At 51.3% G+C, this 25,721-nt stretch overlaps 1 protein-coding gene and 1 long non-coding RNA gene across 3 annotated transcripts in view; one reads left to right on the top strand and one right to left on the bottom strand.

Moving 5' to 3' along the window:
- The window catches only part of PI4KA (phosphatidylinositol 4-kinase alpha), a 101,971-nt gene that overhangs the window by 58,942 nt on the left and 17,308 nt on the right, over window positions 1-25,721 (top strand). For both annotated transcript variants that reach the window (XM_028529007.2, XM_036014689.1), the window contains exons 20-35: window positions 1,125-1,233; window positions 1,582-1,718; window positions 1,919-2,052; window positions 4,394-4,476; window positions 9,012-9,082; window positions 9,165-9,289; window positions 9,902-9,983; window positions 10,230-10,313; window positions 11,407-11,496; window positions 13,573-13,692; window positions 16,330-16,422; window positions 17,744-17,900; window positions 18,158-18,285; window positions 23,235-23,393; window positions 23,689-23,840; window positions 25,258-25,365. In XM_028529007.2, the coding sequence (XP_028384808.1) occupies window positions 1,125-1,233; window positions 1,582-1,718; window positions 1,919-2,052; window positions 4,394-4,476; window positions 9,012-9,082; window positions 9,165-9,289; window positions 9,902-9,983; window positions 10,230-10,313; window positions 11,407-11,496; window positions 13,573-13,692; window positions 16,330-16,422; window positions 17,744-17,900; window positions 18,158-18,285; window positions 23,235-23,393; window positions 23,689-23,840; window positions 25,258-25,365 (1,832 nt within the window). The remainder of the gene's footprint in view (window positions 1-1,124; window positions 1,234-1,581; window positions 1,719-1,918; window positions 2,053-4,393; window positions 4,477-9,011; window positions 9,083-9,164; window positions 9,290-9,901; window positions 9,984-10,229; window positions 10,314-11,406; window positions 11,497-13,572; window positions 13,693-16,329; window positions 16,423-17,743; window positions 17,901-18,157; window positions 18,286-23,234; window positions 23,394-23,688; window positions 23,841-25,257; window positions 25,366-25,721) is intronic.
- Window positions 24,883-25,251, bottom strand: LOC118498035. The gene is made up of 2 exons (XR_004900552.1): window positions 25,056-25,251; window positions 24,883-25,008 (listed from the first exon to the last, which is right to left on the bottom strand). It is a non-coding gene; the product is annotated as an uncharacterized LOC118498035 (long non-coding RNA).

The raw sequence follows: 25,721 nt of genomic DNA, 5'->3' as shown, positions 1-25,721 counted from the left end.
GAATCATCTGGATAGTTTGTTTGGAGGATGTTCAAGCTTAACCCCAACTTTGATGCAGATTCATTGCTCTGCTCGCTCAGTCATTTTTAATTCAGTGCCACACAGTACACATGCTCACTCCATATTGTCTACCGCCCCCACCAAGTAGTACCAAATTACTTTCCAGAAAGAGTTGTACCAGTCTATAATCCAAGAGCCATGTGTGAAGGTGCCCATCTCCCTGTGTTGTCCCTCTCCCCCACTGTGCAATAGAGGTTATCATCTCTCCCACTTCAGTGTCCCCAGCCCAGAGTCTGACCGGTGCTTGGTGCTCGCTCATAAGTTACGGCACAGAGTTCCTCTTCACTGCCGGTTGGTTATGGGGGCTCGATGTCTGCTGGGGTCTTGTGAGGGTCGACTTGTACAGCAGGCATTGTGCACACATTTAGCCATTTTACATGCCTGAGGAGCCACTCCATGCTTCCCACCAGGCAGGACACTGTCTGGAGCAGGTGGGCAGGGCCTTCAGTCCCTCACTCCTGCATCTATGCAGCTCTGCCCACACCTGTTGTATATACTGGAATTCTTCCCAAGATTACTGTTTGAAAAGTTGGGCTGCGGGGAGAGATGAGAAAGCCACTTCTCATAGTCTGTCTCACAGTCTGTCTCTCCAGTCACATCTGCTCACCTGAGCCCTAGCCCCAGTTCATTGTCGCCTCCCCCTGCACACTCCATCTGCTCCACTTTCCCAGGCTTTGGGCCTGATGCTGGGCAGGCTGCTCTCTTTTCTCTGCCTGGCTAAGGTTTACTCGCATGCTAACACTGAGACTTGTGACACCTTCTCCAGGAACTCCATCACACTGCTTGCTTACCTGCCTCCAAATTAGGCAGAAAGACCTTAAAGTATAGGAATGGGGCTCTTCCCCTCCCAGTGAATTAGCTACTGTTTGCTGAGTGAATGAACATGTACCAGGGAGCTTACCAAGAAGTGTTGGTCATTGCTTATGATGCCTTGTCCTGTTCAGTCTCACGGATAGCTTCCGAGAATGCTCTTGGAGAACGAATCTGGTTGATTTCACAACCTTAGGTGTTAGGGTTTCATGACCAAATAACTTCCTTTTCTCCCTCTCTTCTTGGCACATCAGCTCACCCGACGGTTGCCGCCCATCAAGGAAGCCAAGCCACGGTTGCAGAAGCTCTTCCGAGACTTCTGGCTCTATTCCGTACTGATGGGATTCGCCGTGGAGGGGTCAGGTAGGGGCGTGTGCTCTTCCGGGGAGGACGGAGGGCTGAGTGAAAACCACGGTGAGGCAGGACTCGGCCTAATGGTGAACGTGCACACATTCAAAAGCAGCCCGATGCAGCTGCTGCTTCCTACAAGTATTTGCAAATGTTACACTTCCCAGATGTGGTTTAGGGTTCTGAGAATACCACGTATCTTAGGAAAAACCTGCCCAAATTAGGAAATAGGTTTGTTTCTGTGCCCCATTTGGGGAGAAGTGTCTTAAACCAGGGGCCCATGACTCCAGAAGGTGCCAGCGTTGACCCCAGTGCAGTGCCTCGCAGGCAGGGCAGTCGTCTCACGTGTGCCCTCTCTTCCAGGACTCTGGCCAGAAGAATGGTATGAGGGCGTCTGTGAGATAGCCACCAAGTCCCCGCTGCTCACCTTTCCCAGCAAAGAGCCGCTGCGGTCTGTCCTCCAGTATAACTCGGCCATGAAAAACGACACGGTCACCCCCGTAAGGATCCTCGCCCTCCCAAAGACAGACGGTGCGGCGCAGGGTTTGTGCTGAGCTCTCTGGAACCATGAGAGCAGACCCTTTCTCTTGTTACAAGACACAAATTAGCCAGAGTTAGCTATTGGTGTCCGCCTTTCCTGGGGGCGGGCCGTCACCCCTCCAGTGCCCATGTGAGCCTGCAAGTGCTTGTTTCCCTCTAGGCCGAACTGAGCGAGCTCCGCAGCACCATCATCAACTTGTTGGATCCTGCCCCCGAGGTGTCTGCCCTCATCAACAAGCTGGACTTCGCCATGTCCACCTATCTCCTCTCCGTCTACCGGCTGGAATACATGAGGTAAACAAGCCTTTGCCTCCTGCACCTCCACATCTGAGCTGATTTACACTTTCGTACCTTCTAGGCATAAAGCTTGGATGAAACTGTTTTCAATCCCTCCCAAGATGTGCAAACATTCTTAAAAACAAAACACACCCTTTGCTTTTCCTGTGTGCTCCTCCTTCCTGAACACTAAATTCTGTGTCTGATAACACCCCAGGTGTCTGAACTCTGGTATTATCCTCCCCTCACAGGGAATGGGCTTCTGAGCAGTCGCAGCAGATGCTGCGAATCAGTCCAGTTGACTGGGCGAGAGTCCTGTTGGAAATCTGCCCTCGCTGAGACTCTCATTGGGCTGGCTTCTAGGACCACAGTGGAATGCAAACAGGAAGTGGGAAGGTGCCTGCTCCAAAATAATCCCACAGGGGCCTGACGCTCGGGATGCACCTATAACCACAGTGGGCCTAACAGCTGTAATTGTGATGATCCATAGCTGTCATTGTGACAATGTCAGTGTTAGCATAGACTGAGTGCCTGAGTGTATTGACGTGCTTTTCCACTAGCCTGTGAGGTAGACACTGTTACATACCCATTTTGCAGATGGGGAAACTGAGACTGAGCAGTTAAGTAAATTGCCCAAGGTAATAATTCCTAATTGAAATGGAAACGTACATCATCTCCTAAGCACTGGGTCTTGCTGCCTCTGGTAAATGAAGGCTGTGAGAAGCAGCCAGGATGCTCAGAATTCAGCTGCCTGTGGCTGCCAGCGCTAAGGCTGAGGCGTGCTGGACTGCAGCCAGAGATCCGTGAGCCACAGAATCATCTGTCCCTGTCACCAAAAAAAGTCAGATTACACTTAGCCTGTTTAAGTCACAAGATAGAGTATTTTAGAATATGATAAAATATCTTTCTCAAATGGTTTGGAAAAGAAGTATCAATTCTTAAAAGGAGGGATATTTGGAAAACACACCGTTAACCTTATTTGGTGCCACAAAACCGTCTGGTAAAAGAAATCACATTTGGAAGCCCAGCATGTAAAATAGACTGAGGCTATTTGGGGTAAGTGGGAGTGAGCCCCCACCCTCCCTACCTCTGGCAGCCGGAGGACTCTCCACAGCAGGGCAGAATTTCACAATCAGTGACTCATTCATCCCAGAGGCCCACAGAGCTAAGGGAGCTTTGACTTTCTTTTCTCTTTTCATTGTAATTTTTTTTAGTTACAAAAGTAATATGAGAACATTATGTAAAAACTGGGAAATAAGTAGAGGGGAAAAACCCTGATCTCACCGCCATCCCCGAAAGCATGTGAGCATAGTTCCCTCTAGCCTTTTTTTTTTATAAAGAATACATTTTCAAAGCAAAACAAAACAAGTCATACCAAAACAGAGCGAAAACCTGGTTTTAACCCTATCATGTGTGGCCACAAGATACGCCCTCAGCTTCATGTGCCTGCTGGCAGGGCCGTCCCCTCCCTTCCCACGAGGATGCCCATGCATGGTGATCACGAGCCCTCTGGACAGGCCGTTGACTTGGCCGGCAGAGCCCTGGGCTGCCTGCCAGTCCCCAGGGGCACTGTTAGCATGGAGAAGCAAGACTGACGCCTTTATTCAAGAACCTGGCACAGATTCCCGGGGAGTCTAGTTATTGGGAGAACTTTAAGAAAAGAGCCTCTTTTTTCCTTTCTCTTCCTTTTTCACCAAGGCCAAAGATATTTTTTTACTCTAAAAATAAAAAAGTTCAAGGTGCATAAAGTGAAAAAGAGAAGAAAAAGGTATTGGGATATGTATTGGGATAATACAGCAGATAATAAAGATGAAAAATACAAGCATCACTTTCGTAGCTCTGCATCCAGAGATGCCCACTGTTGATAGTCCCTTACCTCCCCTTCTAGAAATCTCCTGTGCGTGTGCAAGCACATGTACCCTACACGTACACCCGGTACGTGGAAGCCTCTAGGGAACCTGTTTTTCTAGCGCCCCGCTCTTCTCACCCAGCAGTTCATCTCAGGTAGTTTCTGTAGCAGCACGTACAGCGCTGCCTCTCATCTCGGTGGCTGCGTGGTGTACTTTGGTTTGTCTGACAAGCCTCCTGTTGATGGACATTCAGTCAGAGCTCTGAGGAGAATCCTTAGGCACGTAAACCTTAAGATGCATCACTAGTGGTGGGTGCTGGTTGGGACAGTATGGGAATGTTATGATAGACAGTAGACATCACCCTTCCGAAAGTACGCATCAGCTTTTGTCCCTCTGAATGGTGTGGGGCTTCTGTTCCTGGCAGCCTCACCATTTCCAGGCAGTATTAAGTCTGTGATCGAGAGGGCTCAGATTTTTCAAAATTTACTCAAAGCTGTTCTCCTTGTTAGGGTTTTGCGCTCAACGGATCCCGACCGCTTCCAGGTCATGTTCTGCTACTTTGAAGATAAGGCTATTCAGAAAGACAAGTCTGGTAAGTTTACTATTGTGGTAGTCTCGTGATGAACTGAGCTTTGATAGTATTGAAAAGGAATGTTTCTTCCTATTTTCTGTGTAGATAAAATAGTTTTATGAAGCTGCACACTACATTGGAAAGATCAGTGTACAACATGTAACTTTAAAAAATACGTATCTCTGGGGCCCTGCCACTGCAGCAAGAGGCCAAAGAGCAGAAGGAAAATCACGCGTGCCCAACATCAGTGCTCAGGTGTGCTCCAGCGCCCGGATCTCGGTCTCCGACACTGTCCTCTGCTGGAAGGATCCCAGGCTCCTGGGATGGCCGTTGATGGACCTGGAGCATGTTGTTGTTGCAGGGAGCAGTCTTACCTCTTCATGTCTGCAGCAGGCTGAAACCTCCAGCAGACAAATTGTCATAATTTGCACATGAGAGCAATATTTTTATTGTATTGCCTACAAGAAGGTTGCATATATTGGGGGATGTATAAAATATTTTTTCTTCTGTTAAGTATCTGTGAAGTAGAGACATGTAATTGTTTCCCTTGTGATCAAGAAAGAGCCACACAGTCCAGAGAAGAGGTTCACACCTGGTCTCCGAGAGGAACCAGGTAGAAAGGTCAAGTGATGGGCAAAGGCATCCCACCAAGTAGCCGGTTAAAAATGCTCCATTAGCCATCGGAGAGTTTGGGGTGGGGCACAGCCTCCATTCCTCACCGTGAGGGGCTCCTTGGTCTAGCTGGTTATGAGGGGACCCCACAGAAGACCACAAGTATTTCCAATCACACCGTCAGACCAGACCAGCATGTCAGGGCAGCGGGCCAGGACCTGTGGGCCACATCTGACTGTAGGGATGCGGTCTGATGGTCAGATCCCACATCTGATTTCCAGGAAAGAGTCCTCAGACCCTAAGTGCACGGCAGATCTCAGGTAGAACCAGTCCCAGCTAAGAGGACCAGGCAGAAAAATAATTGAAACTCTCAGATGGGGTAAAAATATTACAGTTATCAAAACCCTATTGAGGTGTAAACCTAAGATAAGAATACTAATAAAAATAAGCCCTGGCTGGTGTGGCTTGGTGGATTGAGTGCCAGCCTGTGAACCAAAGGGGTGACTGGTTTGATTCCCAGTCGGGGCACATGCCTGGGTTGTGGGCCAGGTCCCCAGTGTGGGGCACATAGGAAGCAACTACATATTGATGTTTCTCTCCCTCTTTTTCTCCCTCCCTTCCCCTTTCTCTAAAAGCTTTTTTTAAAAAACAAGAAGAGATATTAAAATAGAGGCAGCAAAGGAAAAAAGTTTGATGCATAGTATAGGCACTGTTTGACCAGTTTTACAATAAGGACACTGGGAAGTTTCAGCATCACTGTATTGGTCTGTGTGCTGATTTATAAGCTGTTCAAAAGTTGAGACTCTGAAAGTTGAAGAATTTGATTAATTTTGTAATCACGTTTAAATGAGGGAATTTAGTAGGCTGCATCCATGAATCTTTATTAACTGTGGGTAACCATTTTGAGGAATGCTGACTGATAATCCTTAAGATTCATAAATTCAGTGTTAGTAAAGTACAGGTGGGAGTTCTTTCTGCTCCAGAAGCTGTCGGCACACTGAAGAACCTATCCGCTTGTTCTTGCCCATGGAGAACAAATCCCCAGCTACTTCTGGTTCCATTGTTTCCTTTGGTTGAAAAGTCAGCCTTGACAAAATCTTTTTTTTAAAATCACCTCGGGGACTCCGAGATGTTGTTCTGTGCAAGATTTCCAGTAAGTCCTTTGCAGGGCACTTCACATTCTCGCACAACAGGCGGGAAGTTAAGCACGTGAGGTTATTTCGGCAGCCGGAAGCCAGTGGTGTTGGCTAGCGAGGAAGGTCGGTGTGAGGGTTCTGGAAGTTTCCTCTGCTGGCAGCCGGGGGAAAGACTGGGGGTAGGAGAGGCCTGGAAGAGGCCAGGGTGGAAGGTGCAGGCAGTTTCCGAGAAAGGAAACCTCTCTCATGAGGGTTGTGGGGTGTGGAAGAGGAGGGCCTCACTCTCAGAGGGTCTCCCACAAGTGACCCAGAACCACCTGGGGCTACAGTGGACATGATACTAACCACCGGCGGAGCTGCTCATTCACTCCCCCCGTCCATCCTCCCCATGCTGGTTATTTAGCAGCTATTTTGTGCTAGGTTTTGTGCTGTATAGTTGGGTCACCCTAAGTTCTTTGGTTCTAGGAAGAAGAGTAATGGCAAAAAAAAGTTGAGACTGCCAACCCTAGGGGACTAAGAGCGTACCACATGTCACCAGCCACCTAATGAGAATACCTGCAGGCTCAGTCAGATGCCTCTCTGAAGCTCTCTGTCTCACCTGTCCTTCTCTCCTGAGCGCTGTTTTCCTCTTGCTGTGTCGTCAGAGGAAATTAAGTCGTACTCACTTGCTCTTCACAGACATTGCCCTCCTCCACATGATTTCAAATGGGGTGCTTGTATTTGTTCTGAGTGTGATATTTAAATTAAGCCAATTAACATGCACCTATTAAGTTTATTTCCCCCTCCTTTTTCCTCCTAAAACAGAGAGGTGGGAAGGAAATGTCTTTGGAAACATGTTATTCATGAGTTTTCAGAACCAACCAGGAGAGAGGTTATATAAAATGTTACCAGCCCCCAAAGGGGAGGGTTGGCCCTCCTCTGTGCCGGCATAAGGCAGGCCTCCTTGTGTGCCTGCAGGGCAGGAACCTGCTCTTTACTTGCTAGCTACCCAGTTAGTCAGTACACTAGTAATCTAGAATTAAGCTCCAGCGCAAAAGGAGAACAACTTTTTCAAAGTAAAAGTCTCCTTAGATGCTACTACATGATAATGGTGTCTGACCTCTGTCTGATTGTTATTTATTAGGAATTTACAATTTCAGTTTCCTAAGAGTTATATGAAAAACTATTGCACTAAACATACACCCCCTAAACAAGATTTCCCCTCCCAAATCCAGCCCATTAGAAGGCAGCCTCTTTCCACCCTTAGGCATGTGTCCTGGTCATACTAATGACTTCTCATATTTCTGAGAACTGTTGGGGTACATTTATCATCATAACAAACACATATGAGATGCCTCTTTATATTCCAGACTCTGCTGGGCCCAGGTGGAGAGGTGCGGCACCTACCTGCCTACTCTCTGTCCTGCTGGCCTTGCGCCCTGTACTTTAGCCACCCTAGTAAAAGACACTGGGTGAGTGGGACAGCATTGTGGAGGACGGGTTGGCGTTTAATACAGTTCTTTCTCACAGGGGTTCTCACAGTGTGCTGTTGCTCGTGAAAACCTGCTTTGTACCCACCCCAGTAGCAGTGAGCACACCCAGCACCCAGATCTTGATTTCTAAATCCCATTCTCCAATAACAGAAACCAGGGCTCCATGGATAAATGGTTGATGCTAGGGGGTCTGGGTCAGGGAAGACACAAGATGAGCCTGGGGTGCTGTGCTAGAAAGGAAGGTCATATGAAAAAAAAAGAAAGAAAAATGGTGTGGGCTTGTCACGAGGACACAGGAGCCAACCTAAAAGAGCTCCAAGTGGCCAAAGCTGGAACAGTTTGGACAGCAAAATAACTATAGTACCAGATTATAAACCAATGGAAGAAATAAATATTTATGAGTCCATACTGATTAGACTATTGAACTAAAAAAATGGGAAAAACATTCCTCGCGGCCTTCTAATAACTCAAAGTAGAAAGGATGAAGGACACAGCAAATCCTGATGAGAGGCACAGTCACTGCTGGGGACGAAACCCACTGAGAGGTGCTGAGTTAGTGGGCAAAATTTTAAAGAGAAATGGGGTATCTGCACAGTCTCGAAGTACTTTCTCCAAAATATTTCTCAGTTACCGTGGTGGTTTTAACTTTTCCGCAGATTCTCTTCAGGAAGTGGTGCTTAATTCCCCTCCCAGAGTGAGGGCTGGGCTCAGTGTCTCACTTGCTCCTAGGGAATAGAGCGTGGGAAAGGAGAAGTAGATGGTGGGAGCCCTGGCCAGTACCACTGCACCCAAGTGGTCAAGGTCCAGTCAGCGATAGGAGATGCTGATTTCACACGCACCCCGATACGGCGCGAGGAGAAGGGCACTTAAGCTCTGTGCTGTTTCTCCTGACAGCCTGGAACCTTAGTCTAATCATGAGCAAGTATCAGACAAGGCTAAACTGAGGGAGCTCTTACAGAATACCTGTGTTCTTCAGAAGTGTCAAAGTAGTACAAAACAAGAACGGATTGAGGCATCAACAGTCTGGGGGGAGTCCAAGGAGACGTGATGAGTAAATGCCACGTAGCATCCCCAGCTGGATTCTGGAACAGAAAAGGGATGCCAGTGGGGAAACAGGAGAAATCCAAATAAAGCCCAGAGTTTAAGACATAGCATCATATCAATGTCCGATTCTTAGTTTTGACAAATGCAACATGCATGTCGGGAAGCTGGGTGAAGGGTGTATGGGAGCTCCGTGGTAAGCCTGAAATCCTGTCCAGACGAAACGTTTGAGAGTAGCTGCGGTTGGTCCCTTTCCGTTGATGCTCCTGACCATGGAAACCCCTCCTTGTTTCAGGGATGATGCAGTGTGTGGTTGCCGTTGCAGACAAAGTGTTTGACGCCTTCCTGAACATGATGGCAGATAAAGTAAGCCCTGTCAGAGACCAGCTCGTGTCTGCCAGCAGCACACCGAAGGAACCTGATGTCCCTGTCTCTTCTGACTCTCCAGGCAAAGACTAAGGAGAACGAGGAGGAGCTGGAGCGGCACGCACAGTTTCTCCTGGTGAACTTCAACCACATTCACAAGAGGATACGGAGGGTGGCAGACAAGTACCTGTCCGGTCTGGTGGATAAGTACGCTCGCTTTTCCTGTAGTGCTCTGCGAGTGCACGTGTATGCACGTGCGTAAACTTTAAATCTGGAAGTCTGGAAGTCTGGAGGAGGATTGTCGTTACATTGTCAGTCCAGAAAAAAGTGGAGTCAGGATGAAAACCTTCAAAGGGCAGTGCAGCCTCCCACAGAATGTCAGTGAGTTTGCTGCAGCCACTGCAGAGTCCCAGGCTGGGGCCCCTCGCTCAGGAGCAACTTCTCCTCCTTACCCCCAGGGTGTCACGCACACATTGCCATTTTCTGTGTGCGCCATGGCCTGAAAACCTCAGGAGCCCTGGTCATAAAAGAGGAGGATTGCTTGGGGGGTATTGGACAGTGTGGCCTGGCCACTACATAACCAAAATAGTCAGGTTGGGAGCAGTCACTTGGGCCTCTATCCGGCCCCAAGAAATAGTGATGGCAGGAGTCTGGGAGCATTTCTGACGGGGTGCCCTGCCCTGGAAGCCTCCTGACCTCCTCTGACCCTCAGCCAGGCAGCCAGAGGTGGAACTCGCAGTCTCCAGAGGCTACACTTTAAGCAATGTGGGTGCACTGGGGATTTGGCTCCTGGGCTCTGAGATGTGGCTCTTGGTGCAGGTTTCCCCACTTGCTGTGGAGCGGGACGGTGCTAAAGACCATGCTGGACATCCTTCAGACCCTGTCACTGTCGCTGAGTGCAGTAAGTGTCCCTGCCCATCGTCGCTGAGCCTAATTTACGCGACAAGTGGTTTAATCGGGTGTGGGGAGCTCACATTCTACCCTGGCCCTTCCCAGTACGCCACGTCCAGTTTGGAAGCCTGTCACAGACAGGACAAGTTGGAAGTGGGGAGGCAAATGCTCTGCCACTCAGTGTCCCTGGAGGCACAGCTCGGCAGGGGCAGACTGGGGAAGGCCGTTGGAAGAGGGACTCCCGTTGTGCTTTCAGGATATCCACAAGGACCAGCCTTACTACAACATCCCCGACGCCCCCTACCGGATCACTGTTCCTGACACCTACGAAGCCCGAGAGGTAGGCCCAGAGCAGTCCCCACCCATCTAAAGGGTCACTTCACTGCCATCTCCTGTGTCTGTTAGGGTCAGCATGTTCCACACATCATGTCATTCAGTCCCCAGCAGTTGGAGGTGTGAGTGGTACGGGCCCTGTTTAGCAGTTGCCGTGGTCACACAGTATGAATGGGTGCCAAATGACTCCCAGTCTGCTGCCACTCAACCGTGCTGACTCTCAGCTCTTTTCTTGGTTTAGCTGCCAAACGAGTTTTCAGCTGTCAGTTTGTAGCATCTCAGAACTGTATGCACAAGCATGACTTTGAGACGAGCTTCACTGCTCTGAGGTCTGACTCAGAGCCCTCACTGTGTTAGATCGGAGCCCAACTCAGATGGGGCTCCCCCAGGCTGGGGCTGGTCACGTTCACTGTTGGGCCTCTCAGCCAAACCAGCTGCCAGCAGCGCGATTCCCACGTGCACTAATGAGGCCCGTGTGGTGGCCTTCACCTCCCTGGACGTTCCTTCTGCAGTCACTGACTCAGGACCTGTTGCGCAGTGGCTGTGTGATGCGCTGTGAATGTGGGCTCTACCACACAGCCTCATACGGGAATTCCAGACCAGGATGTGTGCACTCCCTGAACCCAGGAGCCGTGATGTTAGGGCGCAGTCCCTGCAGCAGTTTGCTAAGGCTGCTGTAACCGAGTATCACTGACTGGGTGGCTTAAACAACAGAGATGTATTTTCACACGTTTCTGGGGCCGAAAGTCTGAGTTCAAGGTGTTAGCCATGTTGGTGTCTTCTGAAGCTCTCCTCTCGGCTGCCTTCTCTCTGTGTTCTCATGTGCTCATCCCTCTGTGTATGACTGTGTCTTCATCTGCTCACTGTGTAAGGACACCAGTCCTGTTGGATTGGGGCGCACCCTCCTGACCACGTTTTAATTTAATCACCTCCTTAAAGGCCCTGTCTCCAAATGCAGTTACATTCTGAAGTGCTGGGGGTTGGAGCTTCAGCGTGGATCTGGGGGGACACAATTAGGCTATAGCTATCCAGGGTATACTGGGGACTGCCTTCTGACAGCCCAGATACGCTGACCTTGGGTTGAACACACCCTCTTTCAGAGCATCGTGAAGGACTTCGCTGCGCGCTGTGGCATGATCCTGCAGGAGGCCATGAAGTGGGCCCCTACGGTCACCAAATCTCACCTGCAGGTACTTTTGTGAAATCTTCCAATATAAATCTTGATAAACTCTTTCACACCATCCAAAGAGCTTTACACAAACTCAATACAAACAGCACTAATATGAATAAACAGACCAAAAACATTTGTGCCTGAGGATAATAGAAGCCTCAGAAAATGATCTGCTTTAAGAGCACCTTAGGGGGTAAGTGCTGTTTGGGGGTGAGGAGGGCAGGTACGACCGGATGTGCGGGAAGGTGGGCCCAGGGAACCAGACAGTACACCCCGGTGAGATGCCGGGTCTGTGGCAGGACTTGGGGCTGCTTGCAAGATGGGTGAGAAGGACGTGGTGGGCTGGGAGGCCTGGCTAGCCAGTGGTGGCAGCAGGTCCAAGGGCAGGGTGCAGGAGCAGGAGTGAGGGTCATGAAGCAGAGTCAGGACCCATGTCCATGAGAGCTCTACCTGGGCTGCAGGTGTAGCTAGTTGTATATGAGTCCCTTCAGACCAAACCACTGGCTTATAAATGCAGGTGATAACAAGATAAGCCATTGCTCTGAAGTTGTTCAAGCAGGGATGAAATGATGCTACAACATGTAAGGGAAAGAGTCACCACAGAAGGAATCAAAGATAAAAATGCCACTAGAAGAAATCTGGCTTAGCAGGTGTGTCAAGAGGAGCTCATGAAGTTGACCTTGTTGAGACAAAGCTCATCCCAGAGTGTGTGTGGGTGTGGGACTAAGGTAACGGAGAGCAGCTAACTCCAAGGCAGCCTCCTTGGAGGTTGTTTGGAAATGCATTTTGCAAGAACCCTGGGTTTTGCCTGGGGTCACTGTAAAGTTCCTCCTTCCACAAAGAGGTTGGTGCAGTGAGCATGAAGACACTGGGGGAATAAAGAAGTTGGAGGCTTTCATCAGGCAGGCCTACCGGCAAAGCCTGACAAAGCTGGGCCTAGTAATTGGGCCACTCCTGTAACTTGACGACTTATAGCTCTCCGGTCTATACACTGTTCTACAGACTGGGGTGGTTCCTCAAACTGTTCATATTTGGGTGATGTCTGGTATCTTTTGGCTCATGTAAAGGAAAGGGACCTTATTTCCTAAGGCTTTAGTCTAGAGAGAGAGGAAGCTTCCTTTCATTCCCAAATGGGTTCAGGGGACAAAGTGGGATCAACAGGAAGAGCTGTTTATTTTCTTCAGCCTGGCCTAAGGAGGAAGTGGGAAATAAAAAGGCTTGAGATGGTCTTGGTGTGTCTACCAGGTATCTCTTTGGCCTTCTGTGTCCCTCCCCCTGCGCATCCTATCTGTGTGAATCCCTGCCCCACCTGGATTTCCTGCCTGCAGCCCAGCCCACCCTGAACCCAGTTTCAGCAGCAAATCTCAACACCTCCCTGCTGCAGGTGCTCATCAGCTCCCCCCTCCATCACCGTGGATTCACGGTTAGGCTTCTGGGCTCCAGAGACCCTCCAAAACCATTGTTACGCTTTTGTGTGTAAATGCTCATGTGCATTTTCCTGAAGGGAGTTACATGGTTTCCCCTAAACTCCTTTGCCCAGCATACAAGGCCTTTCAAACCTGGCCTACCTCTGGCCTGGGTTTACCAACCCCATTTCTTGCCCCTTGTACTTGCTGCTTCTGCAGTGTATCCCCGGGGGCCCCCAGAGCAGGAGGCCCCTTTCACCCCTCCGGGCTCTGTCAGGTGTGCTGCCTCCACCCTGTGCCCCCTTCCACTGGACTCAGGCACTTTGTCTGCCTTCACAGCTGGGCTGCTCAGCAGTAGAACTGCCCGCCTGTGGACAGCAAGACCAGGGCCCTGCACCTGCTTCCACGGCACTTGGCAAATAGCAGGTGCTCACAAGGACGTGCCAAGGAAGCAGTGGTTCTGTCACATTTACTGTGCACCAGCCACTCTGGGGACCAGCTTCATCCTTCTGGGGACAGAAGCAGCAGCCAGTCAGAGAGGGGCTCGCGCTCACCGAGGGTCCCGCAGCTGTCGGGAGGAGGCAGACCCAGCACCGGAACCAGTGTTTGCTTCCCTGCCCCACACCCCACTTTATTTATAAAGTGTTATTTTTACCTTTAAAGTAAAACGGCATTTTTCCCTATTTCAGGAGTATCTGAACAAACATCAGAACTGGGTGTCGGGGCTGTCGCAGCACACGGGGCTGGCCATGGCCACCGAGAGCATTCTTCACTTTGCCGGCTACAACAAGCAGAACACAACTCTCGGGGTATGTGAAGGAGCTCCTTCAGCCGTGGGAGCCAGTGTGGGGGGAAGGGCCAAGGCCAATGTATAGCTTTTCACTAAAGCCACGTGGGCACCCACAGGCGGCCTATATGAGGGCGCTGAAAGTGTCTGTTGGTAGATCAAAGTCTTGCGGGAGAGCCCCAGGGGCAGGGAGCAGCTGGCCAGTAAAGCAGGCATTTCCCTACTCTGCTTCTGTTTTGAAAACATGGGTTGATGGAGATCTAAGCTGGATTCGTTAATGAGGTCAGATTTGGATTTCTGTGACATCCATGATTGTTAGACACAATCAGCAGCATTTTACAGTCACGGCGACCTGAAATGCCGGTCAGCTTCCTGACAGTCCTGTATTCCGCAGATGCTGAACTGCGTGCACACGTCTTCAGTTTTATCTTGTTCCGCTCAAGATTAACGTAAAGGAAGACGTCCACTAGTAGTGCTTTCTGAGTAACAGTAGTGCCTCTGAGTAACAGTAGTGCCTCTGAGCAAAGCAGTGGGTTGAGAGCAGACAATCTAACTAGCAGTGCTGTACCTTGGTGTCAGCCACCCCCAGGGCCCAGTGGGCCAGGCTGTGTGCTCCCTTGGTGCTTCTGAACTTTCTCAGGGCGGGGCGTGAGGAGGCTGCCTGCCCATCTTTCAAGGATGTGGTATGGCGGAGGTGCAGAGCTGAGCACCAGGGAGGGAGGCCAGCAGGACCACCCTGTGACCTCGGGAGGAAGGGAGGAGCCCATTAGCAGGGCCAGAGGAAGCCAGTGTCTGCTTCCCTCCTGTCATCCTCGGAACGCGCACCCAGAGGTTACTGCGTTTTCTCTGGAGGCAGCAGAATCCCAGGCACAGGCAGCAGAGGCTGGGCTGCCACCCCCGGGCCTTCCCGCTCTGGCAGGTCCAAGTGGCATTGGCTCAGCTCCTCAACCTGGGTCTCACCACCCACCTGAAGACACAGACAAAAGCCAGAAGCAGGACTCACGGACTAAGAATGCATTTGACAACTTGTAGACCTTCTCTAGGCCATAGTCATCTGACTTGAGAGATCCGTTTTGCCTAAAGGACTTAAATATTATTCTCAGAAAATTAGATTTTGTTTAGATTTTCCCTTTTCTGTTGCTGAAAACAAAAAGACACTTTTTATTGTATGTTCTGATTGTTGCTGTGCTGGAGACCTGGCCTGGGTGCCCCTGCTCCATGGAAAGCAAAGAAGTCTGCAGGCCTCAGAGTGACATCTCTCCATCATGTGGCACTTGGAGCCCTTTCAGAATGGAATGTCAGGCCAGCAGGTCGTGCTGCCCAGAGAACTGAGTCAGAAAACCTCTGCAAACCGGCAGTCGGCTCTCAGTGCACTGGGCACATGAGCCAGAGCACTTGCATACGGAGGGGGCCGGCCTGCCCTGCGGCCCACCAGTGCTGCTTGCTGCCCCAGGCCTCTGCGGGCATCAGTGAGCCCCCAGACAGCCTGGTGAGAGAACGCTGTTAGCCCTGTTTTGCCAAGGGAGCACACTGAGTTTCAGGGAGGCTGAGTAACCTCCCCGGGGTCTCACACCTAGTCACTGGCAGAGCCCGGCCCCACGGCAGGCCTGCCTGATGCCAAAGGCTACGCTGTCTCCAAAAAGCGCAAAGTGGTTTTAGGTGGCCCCTTTTTTTTTAAAATAAGCCAATTAAAAAGTTTTATGAGAAAATCATATATTTTTGTTCTTGTGTTTTGGTTTTTCTCAAAATTTATACTTTCTTCCTCTGATCCTCATCATCTCCTACCCCCACAAATAAAAGTCTCAAAATTCCAACAATGGAGAAATTCATCTTGCTGGGTAGTGTCCGTGTGTCAAGCAGTGGATCGGTCGTGTTGGTTGGGGGTAAGAGGCGCTGAAGGAAAGTGAGAGAGGGGATGATGCAGGTCGGCAGCCTTCAGTGGTGCAGGGCAGAGCAGCTACAGCCGAGGTTCAGGAGAGGAGTCGTGAGACCTGGGGTCCTGCGGGGATGGGAAGAGGGCCAGGGCTGCGCCAAGCAGAGGAAGTGGGGAAGTGTGTGATTTGCACATGTTCTCCCTGTCCTGGGGGCTGGCCGTCTCCTCTCAGCGTGCCTCGCACAGTCCACGGCAAGTGGGTGTTTCCGAGCCCCTGTAGCGTTTGCTGGCTCTGTCACTGCTCTCACTTCAGTCACCCTCTGCCTTCTCTTAAGTCACACTTACACACCAGCGCCACCACAGAGGGACATTCCATGACCGTGAACTTCACAGCATTCCCACTGCAGTTCACGATGACCTTCACAGCGAAGTGGGGAGTGTTTCGGTTGTGAGGGCCTGTCCGCCTCTGTGGGTGAAAGTCGTCAGGGCGGCACAGCGAGCAGCTACAGTACAAGCTGCCTTGCAGACAAATTTTGCAGATTAAAATGTTGTTAAAAATCTTTTTCCATGGGACATACCAGACTAGAGGTGTTCTAAGGTAATTCATTTTATTGACTTGCCAGCACTAAAGATTTTTAATAACCCTGGATCTGAACTTTTTTTTTAATCTTTATGGGCACTTTATTCAAATGAATCTGAACTTCAACAATTGGACTTAGGTTTAGACATGGTGAACATGATGGAAACATTGCATGGGCCGAAGTAACTATTGATGTTTGTCTGCAGGCAACCCAGCTCACCGAGCGCCCAGCCTGCGTGAAGAAAGATTACTCCAACTTCATGGCGTCCCTCAATCTGCGCAACCGCTATGCAGGCGAGGTACTTCTGCCCCTGTGTCCAAAACCCTTCAGAGTGTCCCTTGTTCTGATATCAGTCAGCTCCTTCCCAGCAGAAGGTGAATAAGGAGTCCAGTGAATATGGAACTCACTCCTTTTAGGTGGACTTGGAGGCATGGAGCCCTGGGGCCTCAGCACAGTCTGGAGCGTTGATGACAAACGCTCGCTGCAGGGGCTATACTGAAGCGTTCTAAGTGCAACTAACATTCATTGAGTGCCGCGCAGTATCTGGGGAAGCTGGTGGGCTACAGCTGTACGTGCTGTTATTCCAGTTTCACAGATAAAGAAACTGAGGTTCCCAAGGTTAAGTAACTTGCCAAAGTCACACAGGCAGAGCAGGGTTGGGAACCACAGCTGACCATCACGAGGGCCTTTTCCATCGCACCACAGTTCATCCTAAGTCACTTCACCTCTCAGCCCTAGTTCCCTCATCCACAAAATACAGAAGCTAGCCTACACCATTTCAGAGGTCCCTGAAAGTCCGTCGATGGCCTGCTCTGAGTGGGGAGGCTCATCTCCCCCAAGAGCTCTGCAACTTGCTTATTCTAGTAGTCACTCTTCCCATCAGCCCTGGCACTGGGACCCGTGCTCTGCTCAGCTGCCACTGACCCGAGGTTCCAGTCACTGGGAATTGCGCTGAGTGCCTGTTCCACATGTTTTGAATTCCCAGTGGCAGTAGGAAATCTGTACTTGGGGGAGAAAATTATATATGACTTTTAAAATAGTGAGGCTGAACCCTGGCCAGTAGCTCAGTTGGTTAGAGCATCATCCCGATACTCCAAGGTTGCAAGTTCAATCCCCGGTCAGCACACATGCAAGAATCAACCAATGAATGAATAAATAAGTGGGACAACAAATTGATGTTTTTCTCTCTCTCTCCCTTCCTCCTTCCCTCCCACCCTCCCTCTCTAAAATCAATTAATAAATATAGTGAGAGTGATTTTGTTGAGTCACTGATTGATTCTGAAGGAACTTTATTCAACCCACATTTGTGTGGCCCTACATGAGTCAGCCCCCTGGCTCAGTACTGGAATGCAAAGATGGCAAGACCACATCCCTGCCCTCAAGGACCATCGAGAATGGTGCAAACACTAACACACATTTCTAAAAGAGAAGTTCCCAAAAAGCTGGGAACAGTGGTGGCATCATTGGCACGAGCCCGTCCCTCTCTGCATCCATCAGGTCTAGTTTGGGACAGTGAAGCATCCTCCAGTCCTGCCTTGTTTGTGGTTAGGTGGCTGCCAGGGCCTCGCCCATGTGCCTGAATTACGTGTGCCTCTGCTAACATGCCATGCTTCTTGTAGGTGTATGGGATGATTCGGTTCTCCAGTGCCACAGGCCAGATGTCTGACCTGAACAAAATGATGGTCCAGGAGCTGAACACAGCACTAGACCTCAGTAATCCTCAGCACTACACACAGGCCATGTTCAAGTTGACAGCGATGCTCATCAGCAGCAAAGGTAAGGGACGAGCACCTCGGACCTGTGGGTTCATCTGTAGACAAACGTTGGCCTTCATCATCCTTAGTGAACTGGAATTCTGGTGGAAGGAAAAGGTGGAGCTCAACCCATAAAGATCTCTGTGGCCTCTCTAGTGGATGGGAGTAAAGAAAGACCGTTGTTGGCCCAGCTGGTGCTGACCGCCTTGCTGACCTTGGGGGGCCGTGGGTTCATCCCATCATGTTCAAGGCTTTTGAGCATTGTGTATTTGGTTCCAGATTGTGACCCACAGCTCCTTCATCATTTGTGTTGGGGTCCCCTCCGGATGTTCAATGAGCATGGCATGGAGACTGCCCTGGCCTGCTGGGAGTGGCTGCTGGCTGGCAAGAATGGAGTGGAAGTGCCGGTAGGACACTGGTGGTGGTCTGCACTTGAGGGTGGAGCAGGGGAAGAGGTGAAGAGAGCTCCTCCTGGCTCCTCGGCTGATGAGCTTAGAGACCCCAGGCCAGCCCCTCACCCTCTGGGACCTCAGTCTCCTTATGTGTAAGTGATACTAACGACTGACCACAGGATAGACAGGCGACCGGAGAGGACGTATGTTGAAACCATCCCAGTGGTGCCTAGAAGCTGCTATTTTTCCAAAATTCAGTAGGGGGAGCCATTTCTCTGAGATTGGAACCCCTGTCAACATCGAATGGGATCGGGAATGGTGTGTTTGTCCACAAGAGTAGTTGTCTTGGTCTGCCCCTTTGGGGAGGGGCAGCCTCCCGTGTGTCCACATTCCTGAAGTTTCTGCTGGGGGGGCCCACAGGCGAGGTCATGTATGCCCTTTCAGCTGACTGAAGGAACACCTAAGAAGAGTTTCATTTTTCAAAGATCCTGTTGATTTTCATAGTAACAGAGAATTTAACTTTTTTTTGTTTTGTTTTTTAAGATCTGTTAAGTGGTCAAAAGTGGTGGGTTTTTTTTTTTCTTGTCCCCCAAGGGAAATGAGAGTATTTCCAAAGTTGGAATTAGTATGTTGCAGGCAGGTGGTAGTGGCAGCAATCATAATACTGCATGTTATTTTATAACTGCACAGAGTTTGTGTCGTGCACACCATTCAGAGCTGAAGGAAATGTTTCGGTTTAGTTGGCTTTTGCGGGAGTTGCCTACACAGGAGGGGGCACTTGCCCTGCCTCTCGGAAGATGTCAGCGAGGGCCCCGGGCTAACCCGTGGCACCTGGGCCCTCTCCAGGTGGAACTGGGGTGGACACTGCATCTCGGGCTGGCCTGCTCGCTCTCGTCAGAGAGTGTGCAGAGGGGCCTGTGGGGGTCACGCTGCGGCCTGCAGGGTTCTGCCCCAGAGCAGCGCTGCACTTCTGTGCGGTGGGAGGAGCAACAAGGGCACTGCAGCTGCGGCAGAGGCGAGGAGCTGCTGCGAAGATCAGGTGGCTGACCCACCCGCAGGAGGTGGGGGCGGCACCTGGCCCGCAGTGCGCTGCCAGGATGTGCTAGTTGCCGTGGGTGGGGGGGACTGTCGTGGTCAGATGGAGGTTCCCTAATGGCAGATGTTTGCCACGGCCGTCACGTCTGCCCATTTTCTCCCGTCGTCCTTTATGTTTTGTTCTCATTTATTTTCCTAAGACACATGTTGTACACCTTGTGATGTTTTTTCTAAAAGTCAGAAACCTTTCAAATAAATAAAGAAAAGAATTCTGTAAACGCTTTATACCTGTATTCTAACGTGTTCCATTTCTCACACTCTTCTCTGGGTCCCAACTTGCAGTTGTTCTCTTCGACCCGAAGAACCTCCTTCGGCACTTCCTGTAGTCGGGTCTGCTGGAAACAAACTCTCTCAGCTCCAGTTCGCCTTCCTTTTTGTATGCCTCTGGATGCTTTTCCTGGATGTAGGGTCCTGGGTTGACGTTTTTGTTTTGCCGCGTCCAGCATGTAGATGCATCCTGTGTTGTTGTGGGGCGCAGCCCGCAGTCTGTCTGACCACTGACTGTCTCAGGGTGTGCTCTGGGCTCGGCCCCTCTGGGCTGATTTCACGGCGTTTTCCTTTAGTTTTGATTTTTAGTAGTTTGATTATGACGTGCTGAGGTGTAGTTTTCTGTGTGTTATCTTGGGATTCATTGAGCCTGTTAAATTTAGAAATTTGGGGTTTTTTCATCAAACTTGGAAAGTTTGGGGCCAATACTTGTTTATAAAAATATTTCCCCCCATTTTCTCTGCTCAGTTTGAGATTCCAGTTACCTGTGTGCTGGCGCCGTGATATTACCCGCAGGTCGTTAATGTTCTCTGTAGTTTTCATCTTTTCCCCTCTGTTTCATTTTGGTTCACTTTAATTGGCCTGTCTTCCAGTTCACTGGTTATTTTCTTCTGCCTTATTCCTTGTGATTAGCCCATCTTACATATCTTTGTTTCTGATATAATTCTCAGATCTAGGATTTCTTTTTCTTTTATATAGTTTTTCCTGCTCTGGTGAGAGTCTCTGTATTTTCACCTGTTCTTTATCTCTTTGAACATATATATAATAATTCTTTGTAAGCTCTCGTCTGGTCTGTCAGTTCTGTTATCAGGGTCATCTTCAGGCTGGTTTCTGTTGACCTTTTTTCGGTGTTCTGAAGTTTCTGGTTGTGTACCAAGACATTGTGCATAGGGAAGCGGGGGAGGCTGAAGGGCACGCCTGATTCATTTTCCCAGAGATTAGCAGGTCTTTCTTATGTCGGGTGGCTGAAATGACCGCCACTGCCTCCCGAGGAGCTAGTCTTGGCAGAAAGTGTGGGTTCTTGCTCCTCTTCACCTCACCTTCCCTTAGATTTTATTTTCCAGCACAGTTAGGAAGCTCAGTCATGGAAGGATTTTTATGTCAAGCCGGGTGCTGTTTCATTTGGGGTCTTTCAGACTCTGGTCTGTGCCCTGCCCTGCCCCCACCAGTACCACCGCCAGCCTCAGTTCACTCAGCCTTTGGCAGACCTCAGACACCCGCCGGTGCCCAGACCCAGCACCGGCCCATGAGCTGCCAGGGCTCGCTGCTTCCCAGAGAGATCTGCTCTCCCTGGGAACCGGTTCCTCGTGGCTCTCTTCACCCACCACTCGGCAGTCTGACAGATACATGCGGCATCTGTGTGTGCGTGCGTGCGTTCCAGATCTTCCTCACCGTTGGCTCAGGATTGCAGGTCGTCTGTTTCTTCTCATGCCCCGTCTCTGCCTCTGCCAGCACCTGCCAGCCGAGCCCAGCAGCACCCCGTGAGGCCTTTCTGCTTTTCTTCCTGGGTCTTTTGTACTGTTGCGTTCTGGTTCCTAATTTGTTCCATTATAAAAGCCGTTTGCTCACTATGGAGAAGGTGGAAGGTATGAGCCTAACGAAAAAAAAATCATCGTAGTCACTGTGGTTCAGAGGCAGCCACTGCGGCTGTCGTGACATCCTTTGCACTCGTGGGGTGATGAAGAGCTGGCGAGCTTGTCAATCTCATTGCAGTGTGAGGACGCCTCTGCTCAGGGTCCGGGCCTTCACCCCACTACGGCAGAGGAAACTCCGGTTCCTCCATATGATGCTCTTATTCATGACTCACAACAAATGAGGTTGACCCATACTGACCTCTGCTTGTACCCCAGTCTCTGGAACGGCCAGAGTAATTCTTCCTTCTGCTCAGACAAAATTCTCACAGCCATCGGTGACTTCCCTTTCACACTCCCCACAGACGGTCGTCAGCAAGTCCTGTCAGATTTCCTTCTTACCAGAAGCTGACCGCTTCCCACATCCCAGCTGCTCCCCCCGGTCCCAGCCTCCGTCTGCTCGCTTCTGGACCAGGGAGGCAGCCCCTGGCCTCCCTGCCCCCCCAGCGGCCCCTCTCCCCCTTCACGTGCAGTCGGGGCAAGTCGGTAAAACACAGGGTTGAATCAGGCCCCTCCCAGGTCCCAGACCTGGCAGTGCCTCCCTGTACTCAGTGGAGGAAAAGGCAGACTAGTTTCTAGGCCCTGCAAGGCCACTCTGCCTCCTCACATCCATTCCCCTCTGCTCCTCTGGCTTTTCCCCTGTGGGCACACTGGGGTCCCTGCTGCCTCCGCCCTCCGGGTATGCTCCTGCTCTCAGCTGTCAGTGCTGTCCCCGCTCAGGCAGTGCCCTTCTCAGGTAGCCTTGCTCCTGTGTCTCCTCCAGGGTTTGTCTCGGCCTCCCCCGCCCACCCCACCTAGAGTGTGACGCACGCACCTTCTTTCACTCCGCCAGGCGCCCCCATGGCTGTTTTTCCCTTAGCAGCGATCAGTGTCCAGGGTCTATAGCTTGCTTCTGCGTTCACCTGTGGCCCTGCCGTAGACTGTGTGGGTGTGTTTGTCTTGTTCATACTCCGTTCCCAGAGCCTGGAAGGCCCTGGCCCAGAGGCAGTGGCTAGGACATGCTTCCCAAACAAGTGAGTGGTTGTGCGGCCCTTGGCTGTGGCTCTTCGGTGCTGGCAGCCCTGCAGTTTCTCCATCTACTGTAGCACTTACATATCCTTGCAGAAAACAAAAACCCAGTACAGTGCCTTGACCACGGAGGTTTGTCCTCCTTGTGTTACCAGCAGCTCGTCGATATCTCGGGCAGGTTGCCTGCGACTCTGCCACCTACACTGTGTGGTCTTCGGCCTCACCCTCAGGGCCTTGAGATGGCTCCTAGGCCTCTGGGCAGGAAGGAGGGCAGAGGGCCAAGGCCAGCGCCACTTGCCATGCCCTTCTTCCCCAGGGCCTCGCCCAGCCGATGCCCACGTGCTCATTAGTGCACATGAAAACATGTGGCTACCCCACCCCGCAGGGGCCTGGGTGGGGGTACTTGTGACTGGTTGCTTGGCCACCCACACAAAACTGTGAGGAAGGAGGAGGAAATAAGTACTGGGCAGACAGCCAGGGCGTCTACCGTAGGCACCAAGCGTCCATCACCAGCACTCCGCAGGGGGCTCTGGACACCCTTGAAGGAGCTGCCTGGTGGTGTCAGGCCAGCAGGGAGGCAGTTCCCCTGCAGAGCCCACTCACCTCCCACAGTTACTCCCCAGCCTGTTTAGCAGCATGCAGGCATCGTGCCAAGTCCATGTGGGGCGGCGAAAGGAAGTGGGTTCTGGTCAGAGGTCTGCTGTCCCAGAGCAGTCCTGGCCACTGTCACACAGAACGTGGCCTGGCCGTAGTTCAAGAGTGGGCTTCTTGGTGAGGGGAAAAAGAAGGTTGGGCAGTGGGATCACAGGTGGTGGGATCATAGGTGATCTGTGCTTTTAATTCATACTTCCCTTGGTTTTCTCAACTTTGTTCAGGGAGCATCTATTCGTTCAATAATTAAAAGTGATTAGTAAGCACCTTTCTGTGCTTTACGAGGAGCTAACAGTCCTTGCGTACTTGCAGTTTATGCGGGAGATGGCAGGGGCCTGGCAGATGACAGTGGAGCAGAAGTTCGGCCTTTTTTCTGCGGAGATCAAGGAAGCAGACCCCCTGGCAGCATCAGAAGCGAGTCAGCCCAAGCCCTGTGCCCCCGAAGTGACCCCTCACTACATCTGGATTGACGTATGTGCCTGGGCCCCACCACCTCACCAGAATCAGCTGTGCTCTACCCACTCTAGCCACAGGGGTGGGGGCTTCCCCTGGGGCCCGTAGCCCAGCAATCATGGGGCTCCAGGGTTAAGGTTGTCTTAGCTGGTGGGCATTGACTATTCCAGCCTCGTCCCCAGGCGCCTGCCGGTCTCTCCCTTCTCCCCTCAGACCCCATTTGCCCTCCTGAGCAAAGAGCTCCTCCCCAGCTGGCTGAGCTGGCTCTGGGGGTGGACCAGCCAGGCCCCGGCATATTGTCTTTCCCTCTCAGTTCCTGGTGCAGCGGTTCGAGATCGCCAAGTACTGCAGCTCCGACCAAGTGGAGATCTTCTCCAGCCTGCTGCAGCGCTCCATGTCCCTGAACATCGGCGGGGCCAAGGGGAGCATGAACCGGCACGTGGCAGCCATTGGGCCTCGCTTCAAGTGAGAGGCTCTCCTACCCTGGTGGGGGGCGGAGTTGCTGATGCCGGGAGCCCTCTCATGGGGATTTCCTGTGGTTGATACTTATTCACCAGCACCTGACCGAGCCCCCAGTGTGTTCACAGCTGACTTGGCCCACTGCCCCCACCGCATGGGGAGGTCAGGCCTTGTTGTGTCCACAGCAGGGGAGTATCCAGGAAGCTGATCCTCTCATGGACCTGGGTCGGCCAAATGTTGAGCGGCTATCTAAATTGATTGGGGGTGGGTAGCAGCAAAAGGGTATCACCATTCTGGTGACTTAGTGGTGAGTGAAAATTAGCAGGTGGTGTGACAAGCTCAGGCTGGGGGGCCGGCAGTGACTTTGGGCAGGTCACTTTACCTCTCTGAGATGTCCACAGAAAACCTTTGACCATGCTAGCTGCACACCAAGTCCTATGCAAAACACCAGACATGTAGGGGAGGGCACATTGTTCCCTGTGGGACATGTGGCCTGGTGGGGGCCTCAAGCGGGTGCTATGACCAGGGGCACTGTGGGCACAGCAGGAAGGCCAGCCTGACGTGGGGAGGGATCTGAGCTAGGCCTGCGGGTGCCTGTATGGTCATGGGGGAAAGGTGCAGAACCCTGCTGAGGTAGGCCACTTCTCTTGCCTGTTCCCCTTCCTGCTGCCCCCAGGCGATGCCAGCTCTGTCTGCCCCTCCCCTGAGCTCCAGGCCCACATTCCTGCAGCCGGTTGGGCGCCACCTGGGCTGTGCTTCTGAAACCACTGTGTGGAGGGGCTAGTTCTTTTTCCCCTAATTTTAAATCTGTCACCAACCTATACCTTTATAAAATGACATGAGAATGAATTAGTAGAAAAGGATCCACTTAGCAATGTGTAATTGCTGTAGAAATGATGAGGCGCTTCCTCTGTTCCCGTATGTAACCTTGTCACAGACCAGCACTGTCTGTCTGTAGACGCTTGTTCAGGAGCCCTGACCTGGCAGAACCAGGTCCTTGGTAAAAAAAATTTTTTTTATTTGAATTAAATGTTTTTCCTTGAGAGCACCTGTAGCTGACGGCATCTCAGGGAGTAGTTTGCAGATAGCTTGTTCAACGGAAGCTTACTGCCAAGGGAGATCAACACACACATTGTTCAGTTTACCCCAACAGAAGAGAAGGTTTAAGAAGAACCTTTCCTGGAAAAAACATTTTAATTTAATTAAAAAATAAAGAAGAACCTTTTCTGATTCATTTCAGGTGTAACAAACCTGTGAACTGCAATCACCTGGCTGATGGCACAGTCCTGGCAACCTAGGTCTCTGCCATCTGCAGAGGTGCCCTGAGCCCAAGGGCCCAGTGGTCTGCAAGGCAGACCCGAGCCCCACCGGGGTTTGGTCCAGGCTGTGTGCGGCTTTGACTCAGCCCCTGGTTCTGTCTTAGGCTGCTGACCCTGGGGCTGTCCCTCCTGCACGCAGACGTGGTCCCAAATGCCACCATCCGCAATGTGCTCCGTGAGAAGATCTATTCAACTGCCTTTGACTACTTCAGGTACTACCCCTCCTATGCTGTGCAGTGTCCAGGGACAGCCCAGCCCCAGACAGTGCCTCTGGTTGTCCCAGACCCTGGGAAGTCACTCACAGGAGGAAACACTTTGCCTGGTTTATGCCACCAGCTTCATCCAGCAACCCCGACCCCCTTGGATCTGAATATCCTCAGCCCTGTGCTGTTTCGTGTGTGCACTTAGCTGGACTCCCTGTGAGATGAACAAGGACTCAGTTCAATTGGCCTAAGAGATTAAGTGCATCCTTTTAACTTTCCAGTTAATATGAATGGTGATTGCATGAAGAATTTCAGCCTGCCTTCTGGGGCTTTGCAGGTGTGGGTGGTGGTGTTACACGGAGACC

This window comes from Phyllostomus discolor, chromosome 13 (genome assembly GCF_004126475.2).
Source record: "Phyllostomus discolor isolate MPI-MPIP mPhyDis1 chromosome 13, mPhyDis1.pri.v3, whole genome shotgun sequence".
NCBI classification, from domain to species: domain Eukaryota; kingdom Metazoa; phylum Chordata; class Mammalia; order Chiroptera; family Phyllostomidae; genus Phyllostomus; species Phyllostomus discolor.
This window is presented reverse-complemented; position numbering and strand designations above follow the sequence as displayed.